At 36.0% G+C, this 25,351-nt stretch overlaps 1 protein-coding gene across 2 annotated transcripts in view; it reads left to right on the forward strand.

Moving 5' to 3' along the window:
• Positions 1-25,258, forward strand: part of LANCL3 (LanC like family member 3) — a 90,324-nt gene extending 65,066 nt beyond the window's left edge. Inside the window, exons 2-5 of one of the 2 annotated variants that reach the window (XM_003735713.5) lie at positions 2,362-2,485; positions 6,128-6,325; positions 13,938-14,145; positions 22,575-25,258. In XM_003735713.5, coding sequence (XP_003735761.2) covers positions 2,362-2,485; positions 6,128-6,325; positions 13,938-14,145; positions 22,575-22,734 — 690 coding nt within the window. In that variant the 3' untranslated portion in view covers positions 22,735-25,258. Of the gene's footprint in view, positions 1-2,361; positions 2,486-6,127; positions 6,326-13,937; positions 14,149-15,263; positions 15,403-22,574 lie in introns of those variants that run through there. The other variant, XM_017968683.4, reaches the window with a different exon arrangement.
• Positions 25,259-25,351: the final 93 nt, after the last annotated feature.

Raw genomic sequence — 25,351 nt, forward strand, 5'->3', positions numbered from 1 at the left:
ACATATGAATAAATGTTCAGCTGAGGAAATAATAAGCCAATTTTCAGTTATAGGCATGAAAGTCAAATAGGAAAAATTTTAGTAATGCAAATGAATATATCCCTGAAAATTCAGTCACTGTTTCCTACCACAAAAACTGCCTCTGTCATATGAATTCAAAATCAATATCAAGCCACGCCAGATATATTCCCGGAAGACTATGAGATTCAATCAGGATAGAGTCCTATTAAGTGCATGCCCTTCAGGACTTTTAGCAGTTTTCTGAGAAAGAGGGGTTGATTTGAGACAAATGATGATGCAAGGTTTTAAGTAGTATAAGACTAAACTTAAGATCCGTTGGCACTGATAAAGGCACAAAGAGTAAATGTTTTCAATAGCAAATGAAAATTATGGTAGCAATTTGAATGGGCATATTCAGTCATTTAGGAGAAATTTACTATTAAGCTAAGGAAAGAAGACTTGGGGCTGATATGATAGGACAATGGGGATGCTGCATAGGAAGATCTAACAGGAATGTTAGACAGGAGGAGTAAACCTAAGAGACAGAGAGAGTGATTAATAAAAGGGAAATTTAAGTTGAAAGCCATGACATCATTATTTCAGCAAACAGAAAAAGAAAAGAGAAGAAAGTAGTCTTACTGAAGCCAAGACTATCTTACCTACTCTGCATTACTGTTTCTTTCCATCGCTAAGCTCATGAGCTTTAGTTGCTCTATTGTAGACTCTTGTCTATATCTCATCTCCAGTGCTAGATGGTAACTTCACTGTAGGGAAAAAATATGTCTCATGGTTTCTCAAATTTCTTCACAATACCTAGTGTGGGACCTTACTGGAATAGTGGCTTAATAAATGATAGTTGGCATAATTAATTAATTAATTAATGGCTTCCTCGTGAAGTAATTATTTTTTCAAATTAAATGCTAGATTTGGGGAAACCAAAACCTGGATAATATTTCTTCCTTCTAATGTCAGGTAAATCAGAGGAGCAATTTATGAATTAAATCGTTAGAAGCTTACTTCAAAAGGTATTGGCTGGTCTAATTCTGGATATTGGTTAGGAAAATTAAATGTGTCAGTTTTAGGAGAGAGGCCAAAATCCAACAGACTTTTCATTGATCCCAGATTCATTCAATCAGACTAAACTTCAGTGATTTTTGGTTTTTGTTATTCTGACCAGTACGTTTCCTGTGTAGGTCTACTTTTGGGAAGATTGGCTTCATGAGAGCACAAGTCCTGTCTATTTTGCTCACTGTCATATCTCCAGCATCTAGAATAATCTGGCCTGGAATGTAGTAGGTTCTTAAGAAACAATTGTGGAGGGGAGGGAAGGAGAGAGTGAGGGAGGAAAGGAATCAAGAGGGAAGGGAGGGAGGGCTCTAATTTTCATACCAGATAGCCTGGCACTTACTCACCCACTCATCAGTTGTGAAGTACCCCCCCCCAGATTCTATGTTAGGCACCAAGGATACCAAAATTATGAAGTCACAGTGTTTGCTCCCAAACAACTAATAGTCTAGTGAAAGAGAAAGAGATCTAACACAACAGGTAGTAAGTGCTGTGCACCAGAGCAAATGCCACTGTCATAAAGGGAGTGTGCCAATGGGAACATCTAATTTGTCACAGGAAGGGCAGGATGCAAAACACATGGCTAACCTGAGCAGAATATTAATAAATGCAATGATGCTTTGAAGGCTTCAGAGCCTGTTATTCTCTGTGTCCTAAAACCGACTGTGGACAGGTTGAATAAAATATGGAAAACTCTAAGTCATTACATTTTAGCCATTCTCTATTCAGAGTCATTTTGATGTTAGAAGTTATTTTGTCTTGACACCATTAGACTTGGGTTTCATTCAGGTAGTACAAATGCCTAGAGTGAGTCCATCATACTTCAGCTTATCACAGAATCATGGCTTTATAACTACAGTCTTTATAAGCACAGTCTAAATAACACAAATTGAAGGTCCATTGTTTGGGCCAGATCCTACATCATATACCAGGAGTAACAGCTTTGTTAAGCATAATCAGTTAGGACTGCTGTTTGTTCTTTTCTGAGCAAATCCTTGTTCCTGTGACAAGGATTAATGATATAATAGCCAAAATGTAGTCTTTGTATTTTATAGCAACTTGTAGCAGTAAAGGTGTGTGTTTCCCATCGAAACAGCAAGTTTTCTAAAGAGGGTAGATAAACTTGACAACAAAGGAAGAATCAGTGGTAAAAAAGAATAAATTGTTGTTGACTAAGTTTATTTACATATAGTACAGGATTCTGTGGATATGATGCTAGACTTCTTAAGCAAGAAAATTCAGTGTCTAAGAAAAAAGATCCTGCTTTGACTTCTGCTTCTTTATTTCCTTATTCAGGTGCTGACTCCAGCACAGATCAAATCAATTTGCCAGGCAATTCTGGATTCTGGGAAGCAGTATGCCATAAAGAAGAGGAAACCATTCCCCCTGATGTATTCTTACTATGGAACTGAATACTTGGGTAAGTGAAGGTGTTGACATGGGCCTGTAGGATGGAGAAAGTCTCTAGTATTAATACAGAATAAAGGCTGGAAGATTTTGTTTTTGCTGTAGGTCATTACTATTCATTTAATATGAAGTACTTTAAAATGTTCTTTAAAAACGTATACTGATAGATAACACAAATCACAAGTTAATATTTGTTTTCATAGTCTACCTGACAGAAATGTAGCCATTTTAACAATTATTTTCACTAAAGACTAATATCTTTATTCAAGATTATAAGCTCATTGGCCCAATTTTTCTGAAAGATTATGAATATTTTTCACACACAATTGCAGATAATGCCTCTGCGTAGGGAAGCAGGATTCAGTGGCTAACATTCTGAAGGTTTTAATAGTAGTGGATTAACCAGACAATTGAATTGTAATGGCTAATGTTGAACTCTGGGCCATGCAAAAAAAAAAAAAAAAAGTAGTTACTCTTCTTTTGAGTCCTTCAGTGGCTCACCATTACTACTGAGCAAGATTTGCAAGGTCCTTTATGGACCACCTGCCTCTTTTTCTAGATTCAAGCTGTATCTTTACCCTCCAGGTTCTGTCCAGCATGGTCTCCCACATGCAGTGTTCTCTTTCTACCTTTGCCCAGGTTCCTTTTGTCTAGAATGCCCTACTTCTCTCAGCCTCTTTATCTATCTGTAATCATTATACCTATAATTCAAGACTCTGCTCAGACATCATTTATCTCCTGCAAAATGTTCTGTGCTTTTGGAAAGAGGGTTCTTGATTCCTCTGTGGAGAAATATTTACAAGTTTCAGGTTTTCCCCCAAAGCAAAATTGAATAATATGCTGTCATCCTGTGCGTACTTCTATTGGAGCCCTTATCACACTGTAATTAGTGGCTTACCTGCCTAACTGCCTGAGCAGGCTTTGTGCCCCTTCAGGATGGGAACATTCTCTCATTTATCTTCATGATCCCTAGACCTTTACCACAGAGCCTGCACATAAGGGAACCCAAATGAATGAATGAATATCTAATAAAGAACTTCAATGAGTCTTCTCAAAGAAATTTTACATTTCTGTTTAAGTTTCTCTAAAATCAGACCCTGAGAAAAGGATTTGGGTGTAAAAGGTTTATTTGAAACGGCAAGTTTTCTAATTTTAGAAAGTGTTGATAGAGGAGTAGAGAAATGACACAAGGAAGAGAAAGAAGCTAATTGAGTATGTAATAATGAGCAATTGTGGACAACTGAGACTCAGTTCCCCTAGGGAACTTAGAGACTTTATAGAACAGGTCTCAGAATTGTTTCACCCAAGTGGGGAAGAAGCTGGGGTATTCATCTACCAACTCTCTACTCTATTGATTGGCTGCTCCTAGAGTTGTTAATTCCCTAGCAATTATGTCCTGCCCCTTCAGGCAGGGCATACTCTGTGACCAGAGAAAGCCTCGGGCAGGATGATAGATGCTTGAGATATGAAGCTGGAGCAAAAATGCACCTGAATGGTGAGTGTGGATGAGGTGATAAGCCAGGGCACTGACAGTGTCTGCTATAGTCCCCTAATCTATTCCATTTATTTTTCTGGTTTTATTTTTTGAGATAAGATCTCTCTCTGTCACCCAGGCTGGAGTGCAGTGGTGTGATCATAGCTAACTGCAACCTCGACCTCCAGAGCTCAGGTGATCCTCCCGCCTCAGCCTTCCAAGTAGCTAGGACCACAGGCATGCTTCACTATGCCTGGCCAATTTTTAATCTTTAAAACTTTTTTATAGAGACAGGATCTTGTTATATTGCCCAGGTTGGCCTGAAATTCCTTGGCTCATGTGATCCTCCCCCCTCAGCCTCCTGATATTTTTCAGGTTTTCATTAGAGAAATTAACATTCTGGCTTTTTACATATATCACTTAAACTAGATTTCTGTCTAATGCATACGTATTTTCCTGAAAAGCAAGTTTTTTCTCCAACAATTCCAAATCCAGCAAAGTAACGGCATTTTCAAATTTCATGATCAAATGTTAAAAGCAATAGAAATTTTGACTGAATACAAACTGTAAAGCTGTTTACAGGGAGTCAAAAGTTCTGAGTATGGCAAAGTATAACATGCCTGAATACAAAGAGAAAGGTTTAAAATTATAGAGTTGAGTTTAAAGAGGAAGCCATCAGAATATATTGACCCAAGTACCATCCACTAATCAGGATTCTACTAACTGGGAATGAGTGAAAACTCCTAGAGAGACTGGGCTTTACCTTTGTTAAGCTAACTTCTTTTCCAAAGGCAGGTTGAGGCCTTTGCTAGTTCAATACCCTTTGCTAGTTCAGAATTCTCTTAGGAATTCTCAAGACTTTGCTCAGATGACACTATCTCTATGGAATCTTCAGCATCCCCTCCACCCTTGAGGCCAAGTTAAGCTCTCCTCCATCCTTTCCATTAGTCCTTGTAGTAGTTATGGTTCTCTAGACAAACTGAATATGTTATATTATATAAATAAATTATTTATTATAAGGAATTGGCTCACATGATCATGGAGGCTGAGAAAGCCAGATCCAGGAAAGCCAATAATGTAAGTTTCAGTCTGAGTCCAAATCTGAAGGCAGGAGAAGTCCAACGTCCCAGTTCAAAGACAGTCAGGCAGAAAAAAACTAATTCTTATTCACTCTTTGTTCTATTCAGCCCTTTAGTGAATTGGATGAGGTCCACCCACATTGGAGAGGGCAATGTGCTTCACTAAGTGAACAGATTCAAATGGTATTTATATCCAGAAACACACTCACAGAAACACTCAGAAGTGACATTTAACCAAATATCTGGACACTCCTTGGTCAAGTCAAGTTGGCACACAGAATTAACCATCATACTTCTGGTACACATTTCTCATAGAACACTTACTGCCTCATGTTCTAATTATTTCTTTACAAATCTGGCTGTCTCATTGGCCTGAATGGAGAGATCTTCAAAGGTATCAACCAAATCATGTTTATCTGTATAATCAGGGTTAGACAGTGCCTAATATGCAAGTGCTGAATGTAAAGAATTAAGTAAATGGATATCAATAACTAGTATTTAACATTATAAAAGAGGGATTTAGTCTGTTTTGTGCAGTGATCTATCCTCAGCACCTAGAAAAGTATCTGGTACAGAGTAGTGCTTAATATTTGTGTGTTGAATGAATGAATAAAAAAAATGTTTAGGATACCTAGACCAAATTATTTTCAAGCATTTTAAGAAATTTTTTGTGAAAGCTATTGATATTTTAATTACAAAGTTTTAAAAGATCTCTTTTCTAAAACAAAGATTGGTCAGCAAACTTCTTCTGTAAAGGGCTAGAGATAGTAAATATTTTTGGCTTTCTGGGCCATACAGTCTCTGACACAAATACAACACTGCTGTTGTAGCCAGAAAGCAGCTACAGAAAATATGCAAATGAATGAGCATGGCTATTCTTTAATAAAACTTTATTTAGAAAAACTGGCAGTGAGCTATATTTGGCCTGCAGGCTATAGTTTGCTAGAAGCCTAGTTCTTATGTATCTTAGTTATCACATTGCTGTATGAGCTTTCAAGTAATATTGGCATTATTGTTTTTTATCCTGTTGTTTATCTTTTCACTAAATCAAACTGGTTGTCCTCCCAATTGTGTGAATTTTATGCCTTGTTTGTTAATACAGGGGCAGCTCATGGCTTGTCGTCTATTCTTCAGATGCTTCTTTCTTACCATGAGCATCTCAAGCCCTCAGATCGGGAGCTGGTATGGCAAAGCGTGGACTTTCTCATGGAACAGGAACAAAACTGCAACTGGCCACCTGAGCTTGGCGAGACCATCGAGAGAGAGAACGAGCTGGTGCACTGGTGCCATGGCGCTCCAGGTCTTACACACTCTGTTATCTATAAACATTGCCTTTCATCTAGGTTAGCCACAGGGAGGTTCCTTTTCTGAGAAGTAAGGATATCTCATCTTATGTCATTACTATGTGAGATAACAAGGTCAAGATGAAATTTTTCAAAGCCAAAAAAATCCTGATCAGTAAACAACTTCTGAAAATGGTTCTCTATATTTTAATATATATGAGCTACATCTATTTGTTTATAAAGTTAAACTAGTATTGTCCAATAGAAGTATAATATGAGTCACATATGTAATTTCACTTGTTAGTAACCTCATTAAAAAAGTAAAATCAGGTAAATTAATTTTAGAAACATATATTATAGATCTTAATATACCTCAAATATTATCATTTCCATGTGTATCCAATTTAAAAATTGAGATATTTCACATTTAAAAAAATATTCAGTCCTTGAAATCCAGCATATACTGTATTCTTATATCAAATGTCAATTATACTAGCCACGTTTCAAGTGCTCAGTACCTACATTGGATAGTGCTGATCTGGAGCCTGGCAATTCAAAATGTGGCCACAGGAACCAGTAGCATGGGCAACTGAGAGCTTGATAGAAATCCAGAATCTCAGGCCCCATCCTAAATTCACTGAATCAAAATCTACATTTTAACAGTATCCTTAGGCAAATTGTATGTACTTTAAAGGTTGAAATGTACTGTCCTACAACTCTTCTTCAAATGAAAATTTCCATCAGTACCAAAGAAAATGTCTAGAAACATGAAAAGCCATCCCCAATCATCTCTGTGGAACTGAGCCTAGAAATTTAGCAAACTGCTTCTTTTTCCCCCTTTTAAAAATTTCATCACAGTGCTAATTAAGCCTTCAGAGAAGGGGTAATTTGAAAAAAAAGTTAAATTCAAATAAATGAATTAATATGGGTTAGATGGCTAGGGGAGAGATTTAAAATACCAAAATAGTACAAAATTCTTAGGTTCCAAGTCAATTTAATTTTCAAGAAGCTTCAATTCCACAAGCACACTTTAAAAATATATTTGATTTTTTAAAGCTTTTTTAACGTTAGTTTTATTACCTCTTCCCCCCATGAATTAATGTTCTTTAATCCAACTATAATTTCATTTTGGGGGGTTCAGTTTGAGTTGATGAATAATGATCCCAGAAAGTATAGTCTTGAGTTGATGAGTAATGTAAGTTGCAGTCCATTGGTCATTTTTTTTTCTGCCTGCTACATTTACCTATGAAAGAAAGTTCAAAATATGTGCTTGTACCAGTATCCATGCATTGTGTATTATGTCCAGGCTAACTCCTGCCAGTTATAATTTGAGTCTATTTCTTTTTAATTTGGCCTTTTTGGGGAAAAACAAGTTGTTTACCATGCTGGAAATGATACTCCTTCTCGTTATGCTCAATTCTCCCATTTTTCATTTATTTTAATTATTCTCAATGATGGTCTCTGTATATCCTCCAAGCATCCCAGCCAGGATCCTTGAATTTTGGAGATACCCTAATTTAAACACAGAATATTTTAAAAGCATTCAATGTGCTAGTAAAAGTCCTGAAAAAAAGTGGGACGATAATCTACTAAAATGAGTGACTGGGTCAGTTAATTGTCTTACAGGGAAATTATTCCATCCTTTCTGTACACTAAATGCCATCTGTCTTTGTAAATCATTTGCCATAACAGTGCATAGAATTCATCACTTTGGAGACTACATCCTCCTTTATCATTCATGTTCAGTATCTAGAGAATATTAAACATAGATTTTAAAGAAAAATCATTCAATCCACGTATTCACTGAACTACCAAAAATAAACCAATTCACAACTGAATAAAAAACTAAGTGGGGCCCATTATTTCTACCAACCCCTACCCCCATCTCAAGGGTATTGGTCTTTCTTTGAATAGATGCTCTAAAAACAGCGTCAAGATTGTTTATAAGTCCAATAAATGCAGTCCAGGGACCACCAAGATTTTGCAGAAGTTGGCAACAGCAAACTCTCTAAAAATTCTCTGCAGGAAATGAAGTATAAAATAATTTTCATTTATTTAAGGAAAACATTTTTGAGAGTAGATTTATGAACAGTGCAGATGGTTTGAGGCAGCAGACAAATTCTGTGATTAAAAACCTGCTAGAAATAATCCACAATGTGGAGCTTCGTTAATGATACCTTATCTGTTTCTGTAATTGTTACCTGTAGAGGTGGATTGTTCCTTCAACCCACCTCTACACGTGACAAGCCTAGTTATCATTTATACACTGTATAAATAGTTCTTGACTCGAAGTTAATAACTCCAGCTTCTAATTTCAGCTCCAACACTAACCAGTTTGCTGACCTTAAGAAAGGATTACTTTCTTTCTTTTCTGCCTTTGTCTCTTTATCTGTAAAATGAGCACATTGAGACTCACTAGTGGAACTCAATCATTTCATCACCATAGACCCCCTTTTATACTTTGGACCCTTGCCATTCCTGAGGGCTGTCTCTCAAAAGCTTTGTGAACAAGACATCTATAAATACCTTGTGTGGCACTGGCACATAGCTTTTTCTTAATAAGTGCAATAAAGTATTACAGGAAGATTAATATGACCTCTTCATAACCTTGATGATTCTGAAATACAGGACCAAAGTCATTTACAAAATCATTAAAACAAATGCTGTGGTTAAAATAAACTCTCAACTGCATTAGGTTACATCATTGCTGTGGTAACACTGACAGTGCATTTCCTTGACTCTGCATGAAATACAGATGTGGGCATTTTTTTTAAAAAACTCATTTTGTAAAGGTTCCTGGGTAGGTGACTTTGAATAAAGAACAACAAGGCTTTTGCAGGACAGATATCATCGGTCATTAAGCTCTGTAGTGCACACCATAAAATGCATGCCTCAGCGAAATTACACAACTCAGAATGGACCTGAGTGGTGATTCTCCAGTATGTTGAAGCTATACGTGCCAAGTCTGGCTGTCAGAAGGCCCTGCTAGATCTCATATTTTCTGAAGTTTAGTCTCTCAAACCATATATATTAAGTAACAATTAATTCCTTTCCCAGTTGCATTTAGCAAAGACATCATTGCTGACTCAGACTTCTCATCAATGCACAATAATTAGTGTTCCTATGATGAAATGATATGGTTCCTGATTCCTATCAAAAGGAAAGAAACCGACCATTCCTTTTTTTTTTTTCAATTAAGCCACCTTATTGTGACTTCCATTATGTTGGGTAAGGAGCCAAATGGGTTTAGAAGTTTTGCAAGGTCACTTCCATGTACCATTCTGTGATCCAGCATGCAGGAAGAGGCTCTTTCACCCTGGCCAGAACCACAGGATCAATACCTTTTAATCTGTCTGGGACTCATGGCCTGGTATAAAAATTAGACCATCTCACCCTTCTTCCTTCTACATCTCTCATCTATACCCCAGTATCGGCCTATGCTGAGGTGAGAAATGGGGCACTTTATGGTCAACAGACATTTATGAGGTTCTTGGCATTTGCCAGACACCATGCCACACACTAGTGGAACAAAAGTGAACAAGATACAGTTTCTGCTTTTGAGTAGTTTGCATGGTATTAAGGGAGCTGGCAATGGAAATAGGTAATTTTAATTGGGTTCTGTGTAAGTGCTAAAGTTTGTATAGGGAGAAATGAAAGCTCAGAGGGGTTCCTCGTGCTGCCTACAGGCCCAGGCAAGGCTTCCTGAAGGTTGTGATGCTTGAAGCAAGTTAGCCAGACCAAGAAAGGTACAAAGCTTATTCCAAGAAAAGTGAACCACATTGGTAGTTAGAAGTATGAAAACACTGCAGGTTGTTTGGTTCTACTGAAGTGAAAAGATTCAAGAAGGGAATGGAGGAGAAGAGTTGGGAACATAGAAAAGGAGCTCAGTCACAAAAGGCTTTCTGTGTCATGCTAAAGCATCTGGTTAACAGGGAGTCATTTTGGTAGTTTAAGCAGGGGAGTGTCATGGTCAGATTACTGTCCCAGAAAGGCCACTCACTGCCACTGAATGAGTTTAAGGCATGGCAGACCTGAGGGCAGGAAGCTAAAGCAATCATCTAGGAAGGACACTAAGAGCCTGAGGGAGGCCAGCAAGAGCAGGGCCTTCCCACCCACCCTTCCTTTGATTGGCTGTAATGCCCTCACTCTTCAACAAGCTTTTTGCTCAGGGTCTAGAAGCAGAGCTTGCTATCAAGAGAAACCTGTAAGGGAGCAGGGAAGCAGAATAGGCCAAAGAGGACCATGTCTTACCTGGAGGCTGGCTTCACCCTGAGTCTGAGGAGAAGCTAAGAAACAGATTATATCAAGAAGCTGGGTCTCTCTTGAGGCAAGGAAGCTGATATTTTGTATCCCTGGGTTATCCCTGTGTCATCCCTTTGAGGAGTGGCTGCATAGCATAGCCTCTCATTTGTCTGAGGGAAAATCTCTCAAGAAGATGCAGCAGTGAGCTTTATTAATTGCCAGCTCTCACAGGAACTAGGAAATGAGGCATTTGGTCTGTAAGGTAAAGCTGATCCATGCAGGTCATCAACACCATCCAGTACACCTAGCTAATTCCTTACCAACCTCCAATAATCAGATTAGATTGTTTCACTCCTCTAGTAGTCATTTCCTTCTACCACATATGGGCTGGGGGACCTCCTGTGTGCTTCCATGAGACTTCTATTGCCCCTCACATAGTCTAATACTTCCAGTTAAACTGAAAAACACCATGAAGATAGAGACTTTCTAAATGCTTAGCACCTACTGCTGTGCCTGGCATATAGTAGATGCCCAATTAATATTGAAACATTTACCAAGTTTTGCAAAATGTCTCTTTCATTGGCTTTCTATTTTTTAAGAGAAGCTTTTCCCTTTTTATAAACTAAGGTGAAATTTACATAATATACAATTAACCATTTTATTATTTTTTTAATTTTCTCAACTTTTATTGTGATTCATTGGGTACATGTGCTGGTTTGTTACATGGGTAAACTGCATGTCACTGGGGTTTGGTGTACAAAGGATTTTGTCATGCAGATAGTGAGCATAGTACCAAATAGATAGTTTTTCAACCCTTACCCTCTTTCTACCCTCCCTGCTCAAGTAGACCCCAGTTTCTATTGTTCCCATATTTATGTCCATGTGTTCTCGTCATTTAGCTCCCACTTATCAGTGAGAACATGCAGTATTTATTTTCTGTTTCTGCATTGGTTTGCTAAGGATAATGGCCTCCAGCTCCATTCATGTTCCTGTAAAGGACATGATCTCTTTTTTATGGCTGCGTAGTATTCCATGGTATATATGTACCACATTTTCTTTATCCAGTCCACCATTGATGGGCATCTAGGTTGTCTCCATGTGTTTGCTATTGTGAATAGTGCTGTGATGAGCATGCAGATCACTTTTGTCTTTCTACCAACATAATCAGCCCACAACTGCCCTGTTACCCTTCTTTAGGTCTATCCTGACACCACTAAAATTGGGACATTTTGTCCATAATAATCACATTGTCATACAAAAATAAAAGCCAACCAGTCCATGACAAAAACACTTTCATTGGTTCCCTGATGATCATAGAGTACAGTCTAAGCTATCTAACTAGATTTGTAAAACCATCCATAATCAGAACCCAGTCTAGCCTTCTTCTTCACTGGTCTGTTGGTTAGAACATTGCCCCGTTAGCTTTCCTGTGGCTTGTCCTTTCTGGCTCCATATCTTTGCCCTTACTAATCTTGGTGCTAGATAGAATGCCCTCCCTGCTTCATCTTGAGCCTAGAGTTTACTATGTATCCTTCAAAGTTCTGAAAAAGTGCTCCTTCCATCTAGGGCCTCATCACCTATCTCCATAGGGAACTTCCACCTTTCTGATTCCAATAGTATTATTGAGAGAACCATTTATTTTATGTTCCAGCAGCATCATGAATTACATATCCTATTATGTATTAGTCATAAGTATATATTTTTATCTCCCTTTATAGAGAGTGCCTTCTTGAAGGGTGGTAGTCATGTTTAACATTTATTTAATATCACCCAGTGCTGGAACTGAGTATATAATTTGGAAGGCCCACAGAAAAATGAAAATTCAAGTTCTTTTTAGAAAAATTATTGAGAATTTCAAGGTGGTAATAGCAGAGCATTAAACTCAACATAAGACCCCTTTAAGGAGTATGGGCTGTAGGAGTTCACAGGTGGCATGCCCATGAAGCCAGCCTTTCCTAGGGCTGTGCATGCAGTACATAATCAATGACTACTTTCAAATGAATGGGTGCAATGAATGAATGCATGGTTAAATAAATTCAGTTATTTTAATATAATTCTTTAGTTTGTGCAAGATACTTTGTTCCTAAAACTGAAGTAGGAGAATGCTGTAGGTAACCATTGTCAATAGTTGACTGGAAAGCATTGACTGAGCAAAGAGCTTGTTGCTATGTAAGTATTAATCACAGGGTATATTAAAGGATACACTTAAAAAGAGAATGAAATCATGACTCTCATACAAATATAAAAAGGATATGTGTGAACCATTTTACTGAGCTCATTATTTAATGAGGGAACCAGAAAGATGTTACAACTGTTTCAAAGGAAAATCCAAAGAGTAGACATATTTATATGGGCTATTAGGGATGCTGAAATAAATTTGCTTAATAAATGTAAAACTGGTTTCTTCCACAGAGGCAGAGGGAAGTCAACCTCTACTAGACAGAATGTGAGTTTCTAGGGACAACAAATATTTACATTACTATCAGTTTTCTATAAGACAGTTTCTATCTCTACAGAGTTGTAAAATAGCCTAGTCAAAGCAATAAAAGGCAATGATAACCCAGATTGATGAGATAGTCCAGATATCAACTATATTTCAGTCTTTCACACTTTTTATATAGGAGAAAGGTAGGTTATGCAGGAAAGAATGTGATCTTGTGATATCAACCTCCTCACTGAATATGAACACCCAGAACTTGGGGAAGATCATTTCTATTAATAGCTGTTGCTTCTCTTGTTTCCATTTCTGCCTTTGTAATTGATACTACTTTTGTTAAAGAGCTTTGAAGGAACAATGCTTTCCTTGGAACAATCAGGGTGGGAAGGGCTCACTTCACAGCTGAAGTAGAAGTCTTGGCAAGGTCCTTCTGGAGCATTGTTTTTCTTGGAAAGACGCCCAGTTTTGCTCTTAAGAAAATGTACATAGTTATAAGTACTTAAACATTACAAATGTAAAACTACAAATTCATTACAGGATAAATATTTAGCCATTTCAAATAACCAAATATTATATAATGCTTACTAGAGTATACATCATTAAATATTAACCCATTTGTAAATTAAATTTTAGATTTTATCTATATACGTCAATTTTAAATGTTGCTTTTTCTCCCAGAGCCAACCCCACATTACAATTAAAACAAATTAAAATCTTACCAGAAAATTAGACCCTTATAGAACATTCTAGCACCTTCCTACTCAAAGTGTGGTCTTTAGAAGGATGCTTCTTAGAAATGTAGTATCTCAAGCCCCACATCAGAACTACCATATTAGAATCTGTGTTTTAACAGTACTCAGGTTATTCATGAGCTTTTTATAGTTCTATAAGTTCTGCTCCAAAATATTAAGTCCTGAAAGTTACCTCTAATGTCTTTGATGTTTTCACAGGAATTGCCTATCTGTTTGCCAAAGCTTATCTGGTTTCCAAGAAACCGCAGTACCTGGACACATGTATTCGGTGTGGGGAGCTCACGTGGCAGAAAGGCCTGCTAAAGAAAGGGCCTGGGATTTGCCACGGAGTAGCTGGCAGTGCCTATGTCTTCCTGCTGCTGTACCGGCTCACAGGAAACTCTAAATATATCTACAGAGCTCAAAGGTCAGCTGATATTTATAGGTCTTTTTTTTTTCAAAAATTAATTAATTTTCTGAATTAGTCATATAGTCACATGGTTTGAAAAGTGTAAAAATAAATACATCAACTGTGCCCTGCAGCCATGCAGTTGACTTCTCTAGAGATAGTTTCTGGGTTATCTTCTCAAAGATATTCTGTATACATAGTGTATAGGTAAATGTCTTAATCCATTTGAGTTACTATAAAGGAATACTTGAGGGTGGGTACTTTATCAAGAAAAAGTTTCCTTTGGCTCATGATTCTGCAGGCTGTACAAGAACATCACTAACATCTGCTTCTGGTAAGAGCTTCAGGAAGCTTCTACTCATGACAGAAGAATAAGGGAAAACAGATATCACAAGGGGAGAGAAGAAGGGAGAGAGGAGGAAAGTGCCAGGCTCTTTTAAATAATCATCTCGTGGGAACAAATAGAGTGAGACCTCATTCATTACCAGGAGGATGCATCAATCTGTTCATGAGTGATCTGCCTCTATGACCTAACCATTTCCCACTAGGTCCCATCTGCAATACCGAGGATCAAATTTCAACATGAGATTTGAAGGGTAAAATATCTAAACTATAATACATACATACATATGTGTGTGTGTGTATTTGTTCACATATGTGTGTGTGTGTGTATTTGTCCACATATGTGTGTGTATGTGTGTATTTGTCTCTCTTTTTTATACAAATGATAGCATCTTGCTATCTTAGTGATCACCCTATATCAGTACAGAAAGAGCTTCTTTAAACATTTTTATTATTGCATAGTATTATATTATATGAGTGCACCGTAATTTATTTAACCAGTCCCACATAGGAAGATATTTAGGTTATTTCCAATACTGTGTACTACAAATATTGCTATGATGAATAATCTTGTGCATACATCACTTTACATATGTATAGGTATATCTAAAAGATAAATTTCTGGAAATGGAATCGTTGGGCCAAAGGAGATATATATCTTGTGTGTGTGTGTGTGTGTGTGTGTATACATATATTATATATACATATCTCCTATATGTGTTGTATAAATAAATATATATAAATACATATATTTGTAATTTTGACAGACAATATACAATTTTCCTCTATGGTTTATTTCCTGTAAACCTAATAAAGGTGAAACATCTGCTATATACCAGACAACATTGCTTTTAATAGATATTACCTCTGACTGGTGATCTGGGGAAACTGGGCCGGGGACCATAAATGAACTATAAATAATCTGATAGAAAGCACAGGTAGGGGCTTCCCTGAATGCAGAGTGGCATGAAAGTGGCATTCACTTTAAAGGGACTTAGAAGGTGTCTGTAACCATGAATGCTTACAAAAGACATTGTTTTCCTGTGTGGCACCTAGGTCTTCTAAGCCAGAGTGGTCTTTCATACCCACCCATGTAGTCTGGTTTCCATCAGTCTTAGCTGTCACTTGGTGGAGGTGGGAGGGGGTGCTAGAGTAGCACCTGTACTGTTACGAAGATTCCCACTGAAAGTGCGTAACTGATGATTATCAAATTGATTGTGTGACATTTAACAAATCACTTATTACAATGAGCTAAGTGACTTAAGTGTCACACAACTTTTAGCAAGTCACTCAGCTCATTTTAACAAGTGATTCTTAATATTTTCATTCATAAAATACAGAAAATAGTACTTACCTCATAGGGATGTTTGATAGTTTAAACTAGTTAATATATGAAAAATTGTTTAGAATAATGCTTGGCACATAGTAACTGCAATGTAAATGTTCATTGTTATTACTATAATTCCAGACTTTTCTTTATACATAAATGTTTGTTCACATAGATGTATATCTGTACATGTATATTTTAATGAGCTCCTACTACTATAGATGTGTAATAGTTCTATACATACTGTTTATAGCTTGCTTGCCTATTTATTTATTTGATACAGGTTCTCACTCTATCACCTAGGCTGGAGTACAGTGGTGTGATTCATGGCTCACTGTAGCTTGGAACTTGTGGGCACACCTTAGCCTCCTGAGTAGCTAGGGCTACAGGATCATGCCACCGTACGTGGCTGATACCATCTGGATCTGTGTCCCTACCAAATCTCATGTCTAATTGTAATCCCAGTGTTGAAGATAGGACCAGGTAGGAGGTGATTGGATTCTGGGGACAGAGTTCTCATGAATGGTTTGGCAACATCCCCTCTTGGTATTCTATAGTGATAGAATTCTCAAGAGATCTGGTTATTTAAAAGTGCATAGCACTTCCTCCTGCCCTCTTGCTCCTGACTAGTGGAACTCAGTCTTTCCCAGAAGCTGCTATGATTCCTGTACAGCCTGCAGAACTATGAGCCAATTAAACCTCTTTTCTTTGTAAATTACCCAGTCTCAGGTATTTCTTTATAGCAGTGCCAGAATGGAGTAAAACAACTGTTATTATTATTATTATTTTGTAGAGACAGGATTTTGCTATGTTGCCCAGGCTGGCCTTGAACACCTGGCCTCAAGCAATTCTCCTGCCTCATCCGCCCAAAGTATTGGGATTACAGGTGTGAGCCCACCACCTCCCCACTATGTTTGCAGCTTATAATTTTAAATGAACAGTTTTGAAGGGCTATTCTTTATTTCATTTTGTATAAATATATCTCATTTTTAAATGGCTATATAGTTACTCACTATGTATGTACCATAATTAACCAATCCCCAAATAATGGACACTTGGTATGTATGTAATCTTTACTAATACAAACAAAATTTCCCCAAATATTCAATACATATATTTGTGTACACTTGCGAAAGCACTTGTCAGAGATATTTTAGAATTGAAATCATTAGGTCCATAGGTATTTCTAGGTCCATAACTAGCCTGTCTTTATCCTTTGCCATTTTTTTCCTGTTGTGATGCTTCTATTCAGGATTGTAACTCTTTGTCAATATATGTTGTAAATATTTTCCTGCTTTGCCATTTCTCTTTTAATTTTGTCCATAGCCTTTTGTCATACCAAACTTTTAAGTATTTTTCTTGTCAAAGTTTTTAATCTTTTCTTTAAAATCTCTAGATTTTGTGTTATGCTTTAAAAGACCCTTCCCAATTCAGGATTAGAAAACAATTAATTTACATGGGCTTATCATAATTTTATGATTTTATTTTAACATTAAAATTTTTGATTCTGCCAGAACTTTTTAAATAGTGTCAGATGTGTATCTTTTTTTGTTTATTAAAAAAATTCTAATAGCTTCTGTTGACCAGTTACCCCCATAATTTGAAATTCCAATTTTTTCATAAACTGAATTGATATAAATATGAGTTCCATACTTTCCCCTATTCCACCTATTATTCTCTCATTTATTCTTTAAATTGTATTTTATAGTCAATTTGTCATAGTTAAAAAAATCTTACAGAAATTTGATTAGAACTTCATTGAATTTACAGGTTACTTAATGAGAATCAACATCTTTAGAATATTGAGTTTTTCCATCTAGGAACATGGCATACCTTTCCATTTATTTAAGTTTAAACAAATGTAATTTGGTAAGGTTTTGATCTTATGAAAAAGGTCTTGTATGTTTCTTGTTAATTTTATTCCTGGGTATTTTATGTTTTCAGGTTTATTGTGAGTGGAATCTTTTCCTTCATTATATTTTCACACCATTTATTTCTGGTATATATGAAAGCTCTTAAAACATACACATCACTGAATCTTTTCTATTCTAACATGTAATTTTTAATATAAATATAGATTTTATCTTATAACTATTTTACTTTTTATAAATATTATAATAATATATCTAGCTGCCTTAATTAACTCCATTACTGTTTCTATTAGTTTTTTATTAGATTCTATTGGGTTTTCTAAATAGATACACATACATCTGCAAATAACTATGATTCTGTTACTTCCTTTCTCATATGCATGGTGGTTTTTTTTCCCACTACTTGGTTCTCTATAACAATTCAACCCTGTAAAAATGTTCAATAGTAAGAGTGGTAGTAAACACCCTTGCTTTTTATGCTGATTTTATTAGGAATGCTTCGTTTTTTACCATGGTTTTTATATCCACTTCTTATAATGTTTATTCTGTTAGATTATAACACTTCTCTGATAAGTGTAATCCAATAGCTTCCTATATGATTCAGAGTAAATGCCAGTCTTTCCTATGAATGAAAGGTCCTACATGATCTAGCTTCCCATTACCTCTCTAATCTCATTCCCTACTCTTCTTCCACCTGGTTCTTTCCAACACTGTGGCTTCCTTGTAATTCCATTAGGATGCCAGGTAGACTCCATCTCAAGGCCTTGGAAGTTTTAGTTCCCTCCACCTGTAATGCTCACTTTCTACATATATCTCCTAACCCCACATTTCATTCAGACTTTGACTCAAAAGTCATTTTCTCATAAAGGCCTTCCCAAGCCAACTTATCTAATATTTAATGTTTAAAAAACATAAATTATTTTTCATGATATTTACATGAATGCACTGAATGGCAAATACTAACTTATGTAAGTCTTCAATTTGAAGCTCTATTGTTTAGGAAATGTCTTTATATATTTGATTCATGGTTTCCTTGAAGCCAGATCTTTTGTTTCCCAAATACAGAAAAAGAAAGTAATTTTGGATATCATCTAGGCTAGTGGGATTTCTCCTTTGGGCTACATTTCATCAGAAATGAATGAAATTTATTCATTTGCTATAAAGTCTATTAAAAGGGATCAGAACACCTCTATTTTCTTTTTTGTAATTTTTAATATTTTAACTTTTAAAATTTTGTGTAAATGTATGGGATTCAAGTGTAATTTTGTTATTTGGATAGATTGCATATTGGTGAAACCAGGGCTTCAGGGTATCCATCACTCAAATAACAAACTTTGTACACATTATTTTCTGGCAGGCCAGTCCTAGCTTACAGAGTCTTGGTTATAAGATTTGGGGTCCAGGGCTCTAAAGAGACAACTTACATTTTTTACTAACAGGTAGATTACTGGAAATGTGCAGGTAATATCTGTATTGTTTGGGTATTGTGTGAACAACTCTGCAACCGAATGTGTAGGAAAGAGACTATTCCAATGAACAGTTTGCAAACAAAGGATATACAGCTTGTGGTGTAGAGTGAAGCAGGCTTTCAGAGAACAAGAGAGGCTGCCCAGGTCAGGTCCTTTTATACAAATGAAGGATTGAAACTCAGTTCCTGTTGGTCAGTGCAGCTGAGCCCTGATTGGCCAGGGCAGGTGACTCTGTTTGGCTTAGGTGTGATCTGATTGATTAGTTTCCAGGCTCAAAACCAGAAGTCTCTGTCACCTGTTTCTTCCAAAGGTGGGTGGAGGGCTGGCGTATCTTGGCACTCACAACAGGAACTGGTTTGGAGAAAGAAAGGTCCGGTGATGCTTTTACATCTTTCTCAGAACACAGAGTACATGATCACTCCCTCACCCAGCCATAGCTACCTGATTCTGTTTTAACTTGGAGCACCTCATTTTGCCATGGGGAACCCATTTTGTTTATTGGCTAGGGGCATACTTTAACAATTGCATGTTAAAAAATATGTACCTCCCTAAAATGAATATTACTTGGTTGTCATCTATTATTTAACATACAGTTGGATTTTATGGCTGCAGAAAAATATTTGACAACTTCTTAATTTTCTTTTATGCTTATTCAATTACTTGGGTTTTCTAACTCTTCTTTTTGGTAGTGAATGTATTTCTATAAAGCTATCTAGTTCATATGAATTGTCAAATTTTTGACATAGAGCTCCAATAATATAGTTCCATAATATTTTTAATTTTCTATCCCTGTGGCTATGTGCCCTTTGTGATTTCTAATGCTTTTCCTTCTTGGTCAGATGCACCAGTGTTTTTTTCTATCTTGCTAATCCTTTCAAGGAACTAGCTCCTGGTTTTGCGTATTAATTTTTTTGTTTTTGTCTTTTGTTTACTTTCCACTGTTACTTCCCTTTATTTTGTTATGTTCTAGAGTTTTAAAATGCATAATTAGAAAGCATTCCATCATTTTATTAATAATAATAGTAACTCACAAATCTGTGAATTTTCTTCTGCATTCATTTTGGCATAAACAATAGGTTTTGATAAGAAATGTTTTCATATTTTATTGTGTCTTCCATTCTTTTTAGTTCTGTAATTAGCATACGGACTTCTATTTTGACTGGGAACATTTTAGAAAAAATAATTTGTTTAATTTCGAACCACTGGATAGATTTTTGAAATATGTTTTTACAAATAATAACACATAATATAGGTCAGAATACAATGAAACTGCTACTTTCAGACATTGCTGGTACTATTTTAAGTTGCTATGTATCATTTAGAAATTATTTTGAAAAGCATAGAAAATATTTTGCATATTTTAAGTGAAAAAAATACAGTATACCAAATCATATATACTTTAATAACATGTAATAATGCAATAAATAAATGAGTGCATGGAGGAAAAGGTCAGAAGAAGAGCTAGCAACATTGTGTGTTTCTTCTATAGCATGGTTTTACAAATCATCTTTCATGATTATGTTTTACAACTTTTTTATAATATGCTTATGTAAAAAGTAATGTTTTCCATTTACTGAATGATTGCTGTATGCTCAGAGTCTAATATATGGTATCCTTTATCTTTACATATAACACTATCCAGTTCTGCAACTTCACCATTTTAAAGTCAAATTGAGAAATTTGCTGAAGGTCATACAACATGAAATTATCAAAATAGTGTATCTCAGCTCCAAAGCCCTTGCTCTTTCTTCTATACCAGGGATGCTTAATCTAGGATTTGTGAGTTTGCTTGAGAAAGTGATTGTGTCTCAAACTTAAATGTAGCATTTCCTTCCATTCTGAATGTAGGTAATAAGTCACAGAATATTAGTAGATGTGACTTTGCAAACAATATAATTAATAGATATTCTCATGTGGTATTACTCTTTTTATAGATATTATAAAATAAGTTATATTCACATCACTAGCTAGAAATGTTAGCAATTACTAAACCCAATACTATATCTTGGCATTTAATGTGTTAGCAAATAATACATATGTTATTACATCACAAGTATGGCTTTTAAATTATTGTTGTGTTTTAATATAATTAATTTCCTTTGGAATCCTGTGTGGTTTATTTTATACACTTGAAAACTTTTTTTTTTCCCCTGAGGAGCCAGACTGATGCTATATCATGAGATGCTGGCTATATTCTGAAGTAACTCTTCTGATGCATTATTATTCTACTGTTTAAATTTTAAATTTCATTTTAAAATTGTTACATATTCAGGAAAACAGTTATAGAAAAATTGTACCAAATACAATTGCAGTCTGTTTCTTCCTGATTTATTTAAAGCTGCCATATGTAATTCAAAGAGCCCTAAAAAAAATCAAATAAATAATTATCCTTTGTAAGACCCCCTATATAGTAGCAGTAACCTAAATTTATGATAGTATCAGTGCTTGGGCCTTGCCAAGCTATGAACTCCAGCCTCTGAATTGGTGATTATTTGTGTTCTTGATGAGAATGAGTAGAGCAAGTCAGTAAAAAAGATGATGTAGGTAACAACACTTTGAAAGCTGTAAACCACCATAAAAATATTACTTATTATAAATAATCTGAATAGTATTTTAAGTTGATATGTATCATTTAGAAATTATTTTGAAAAGCATAGAAAATATTTAGTATATTTGTAAGTGAAAAAATACAGTGTAACAAATCATATATACTTTAATAACATGTAATAATGCAATAAATAAATGAGTGCATGGAAGAAAAGGTCAGAAGAAGAGCTAGCATTTGTGGTAAATATGGGTAAAAGGAAAGAGGTCTTTCATAAGGAATTTAGAGGTCTGTGATTTAATTTAAGGCGGATGTCTCAAAAATAATCTGTCACATAGCTGCATTTGCTATTTGATGATATCATTGTAAAAGGTTGCTGTCTTTTCCTATTCATCTTATTCCCTTGTTTGCTCACAGCACAGATTGTATAAAATCTTGCCCATTTATTTTCAAAGTCTCTGTTTTTGTCACATGTGAAAGAAAAACCTAGATCGGAAGTGATACGCCTGCAGAAACACAGCATATTTACCTTTTTAAAGGAATAGTCATATATCAGTTTGCTTCTTTTCAAGATAAATAAAAGTAGAACAATTTGTCTGGCTTTTTTTTTAAAACTTTAATTACTGGATGACAGAGAGATTGAAATCCTTTGCTTTGCAAACTCTGAGAATAGTTGGATTTGCTTGCCAGCATAATTTGTTGTGAAACATATACAGTTATATAATGGATCTTCTCCTTTTTTTAACAGAGAAAGTGTGTTTCTTAAAATACTTAATTATATAATTCTGGAAAGAAAATTATGCTAAAACTTTAATAGAAGAGAAGGAAGCAACCCAAGGTCCACAATATGGAAACATTAATGTTAAACTGTTCATATTTTCTTCTTCCCCTAGGTTTGCTCAGTTCTTATTTACTGAGGAATTTAAGGCTGGTTCTCGGGTCCTTGAAAGTATATACAGCTTGTATGAAGGCTTCTCCGGGACAGTGTGCTTTCTGATTGACCTGCTACAGCCCAATCAGGCTGAATTCCCTCTCTTCAGCGTCTTTGTTTAGAAGGCTCCATCTTCCACTGTGGCCCTGCAGAGATCCCCTGAGATTTTCTGAGCCAAGCTGAAGCAGTTTCCACATAAGCCACATTCAATGGTATCACAACCATGAGCCTTAACATTGCCACCAGAGGGAAGGAATCAGGCAGGTGAAGGCAACATGATGCCAGACTTGAGAGAGGATCTGCAAAATAAAGATACCACAACTCATCTGAGAACTGTAGAGATTTAATGTTTCAGGGAATAGATGTGAAACTAGGGATCATAGGAAAAGGGGAAATAAAAATGATCTGTTTTTTAGCTATACATAGAAAACCAAACAAAGTGTGGACTATGGCAAGAAATATACTAATACCTTTGCACTATGAATGAGAATTTGACCATTTGTGTGTGCCCTCTACCCCTAAATTCATAAATAAAGACAATCAAAAACTAAAATAATTGCCCAGCTGAAAACTGCTAGGAGGGATGAATTGTGAGGTTGCTGACATACATTAAAAAAACTCTTGGTTGTCCTGTGCTTATACTTATTGAAATTTATGGTTTTTACTGAGTAAAGGTATTTGCATATGAATCTATTTTTTTCATTATCCTGGGCAATTTAAAGAAATCATATCATAACTTAGGTCAGATACTAAAATGTAAAGTTTTCTTAGGCCTTAGAACATCTCTTTTCCTCGTTTCTTTTTTCCCCAAAGCTCAGTTAGAATAGCAAAATGTATAAGCTAGTAAATGTATACTATAGCAAGTGTTGCTGTCAAGTGTTTCTCCAAAGGAAGTGTGAACTGTGTATTGTCTATTGTTAGTAATTTGTAAAATGCCTTTATGTACATAATCTTTATGAAGCTATTAGCTGAACTATTAAATATACTCTTGGTAAAAATCACTAATTTCAAAGATCAGGGTAACCACTACAAAGATGTGTCATTTCTGCCATTGTCTGGGACAGGTAGACACAGGCTGAGAAAGTCATCAGTGATTGTGGAAATAATTTTGCTCCATCTTATACTATTAAATGAGGAGATAAGTGAATTCTGAGGTTAGTTACCTTACCTTCCAAGACACAGGGTACACTAGAAATTAGCTACAGTGCTCATTGAGCCAAGTTGTCAGATCAAATTCAACCCTGCTGTAAACACACAGAAGCTGTGAAACTGCTTCAAGTATTGGTTTGCAGAATACTATAGGAGCATCTGTCACTTCAATATGCAGAGCATGAGTTGACCCTTTTCCTAGAATTTGGTCAGTGGCAATTTCATATATCAGATTGAGTAGGAAATTATATACTGTATAAGACTTATTTAAATAGTCAAATATTTGAAGTGTGTGTGTGTGTGTGTGTGTGTGTGTGTGTGTGTGTATTCCATAGCTATTCCCATGTAAATCCAAATACTTATCTTTAGTTCAGTAATTCTTTTTTTTTTAAGTTCTGGGGTACACGTGCAGATCTTGCAGGATTTTTACATATGTATACACATGCTATGGTGGTTTGCTGTCTCCATCCCCTCATCACCTACATTCGGTATTTCTCCTAATGTTATCCCTCCCCAATCTCCCCACACCCTACTATCCCTCCCCTAGCCCACCAGCCCCCAACAGATCCCAGTGTGTGATGTTCCCCTCCCTGTGTCCATGTGTTCTCATTGTTCAATACCCACTTACGAGGGATAACATGCGGTGTTTGGTTTTCTGTTTTTGTGTCAGTTTGCTGAGAATGATATTTCCAGATTCATCCATGTCCCTGCAAAGGACATGAACTCATCCTTTTTAATGGCTGCATAGTATTCCATGGTGTATATCTGCCACATTTTCTTTATCCAGTCTATCTTTGACAGGCATTTGGGTTGGTTCCAAGTCTTTGCTATTGTAAGCAGTGCCACAATGAACATACGTGTGCATGTGTCTTTATAATAGATGGATTTATAATCCTTTGGGTATATACCCAGTAATGGGATTAATGGGTCAAAAGACATTTCTATTTCTAGATCCTTGAGGAATCGCCACACTGTCTTCCACAGTGGTTGAACTAATTTATACTCACACAGTGTAAAAGCGTTCCTATTTCTCCACATCCTCTCCAGCATCTGTTGTCTCCAGATTTTTTAATGATCACCATCCTAACTGACTTGAGATGGTATCTCAGTGTGGTTTTGATTTGCATTTCTCTAATGACCAGTGATAATGAGCATTGTTTTATGTTTGTTGGCCGCATAAATGTCTTCTTTTGCAAAGTGTCTGTTCATATCTTTTGCCCACTTTTTGATGGGGTTGTTTGTAATTCTTAACTTGAATCATAGACCTTGGAACAAGTTAGAGGATACTCTGTTGCCTAAAAAGCAAACCTACAAGTATGTTGGTGTGTATATGTGTATGGATCAGTTTGTGTGCTCATTTTGGGACAAGGATCTCTGCATACATAACATTCTCAAAGAATATGACCAAAGAAAGGTAACAACTATCTTTGTGTATTTTATGACTATGTATGTTTGCACTCATTGCAATAAAGTAGGACAAAATGATTTTGAAATGCATATACCTTTTCAGCTTATTGTTTCATTTTTATATCCTCAGATATGACTATATCAAATTGGCCTCAGTTGTTCATCTGTGAAAATGCTCAGTTT

Source organism: Callithrix jacchus, chromosome X (genome assembly GCF_049354715.1).
Source record: "Callithrix jacchus isolate 240 chromosome X, calJac240_pri, whole genome shotgun sequence".
In the NCBI taxonomy this organism is placed as follows: Eukaryota; Metazoa; Chordata; class Mammalia; order Primates; family Cebidae; genus Callithrix; species Callithrix jacchus.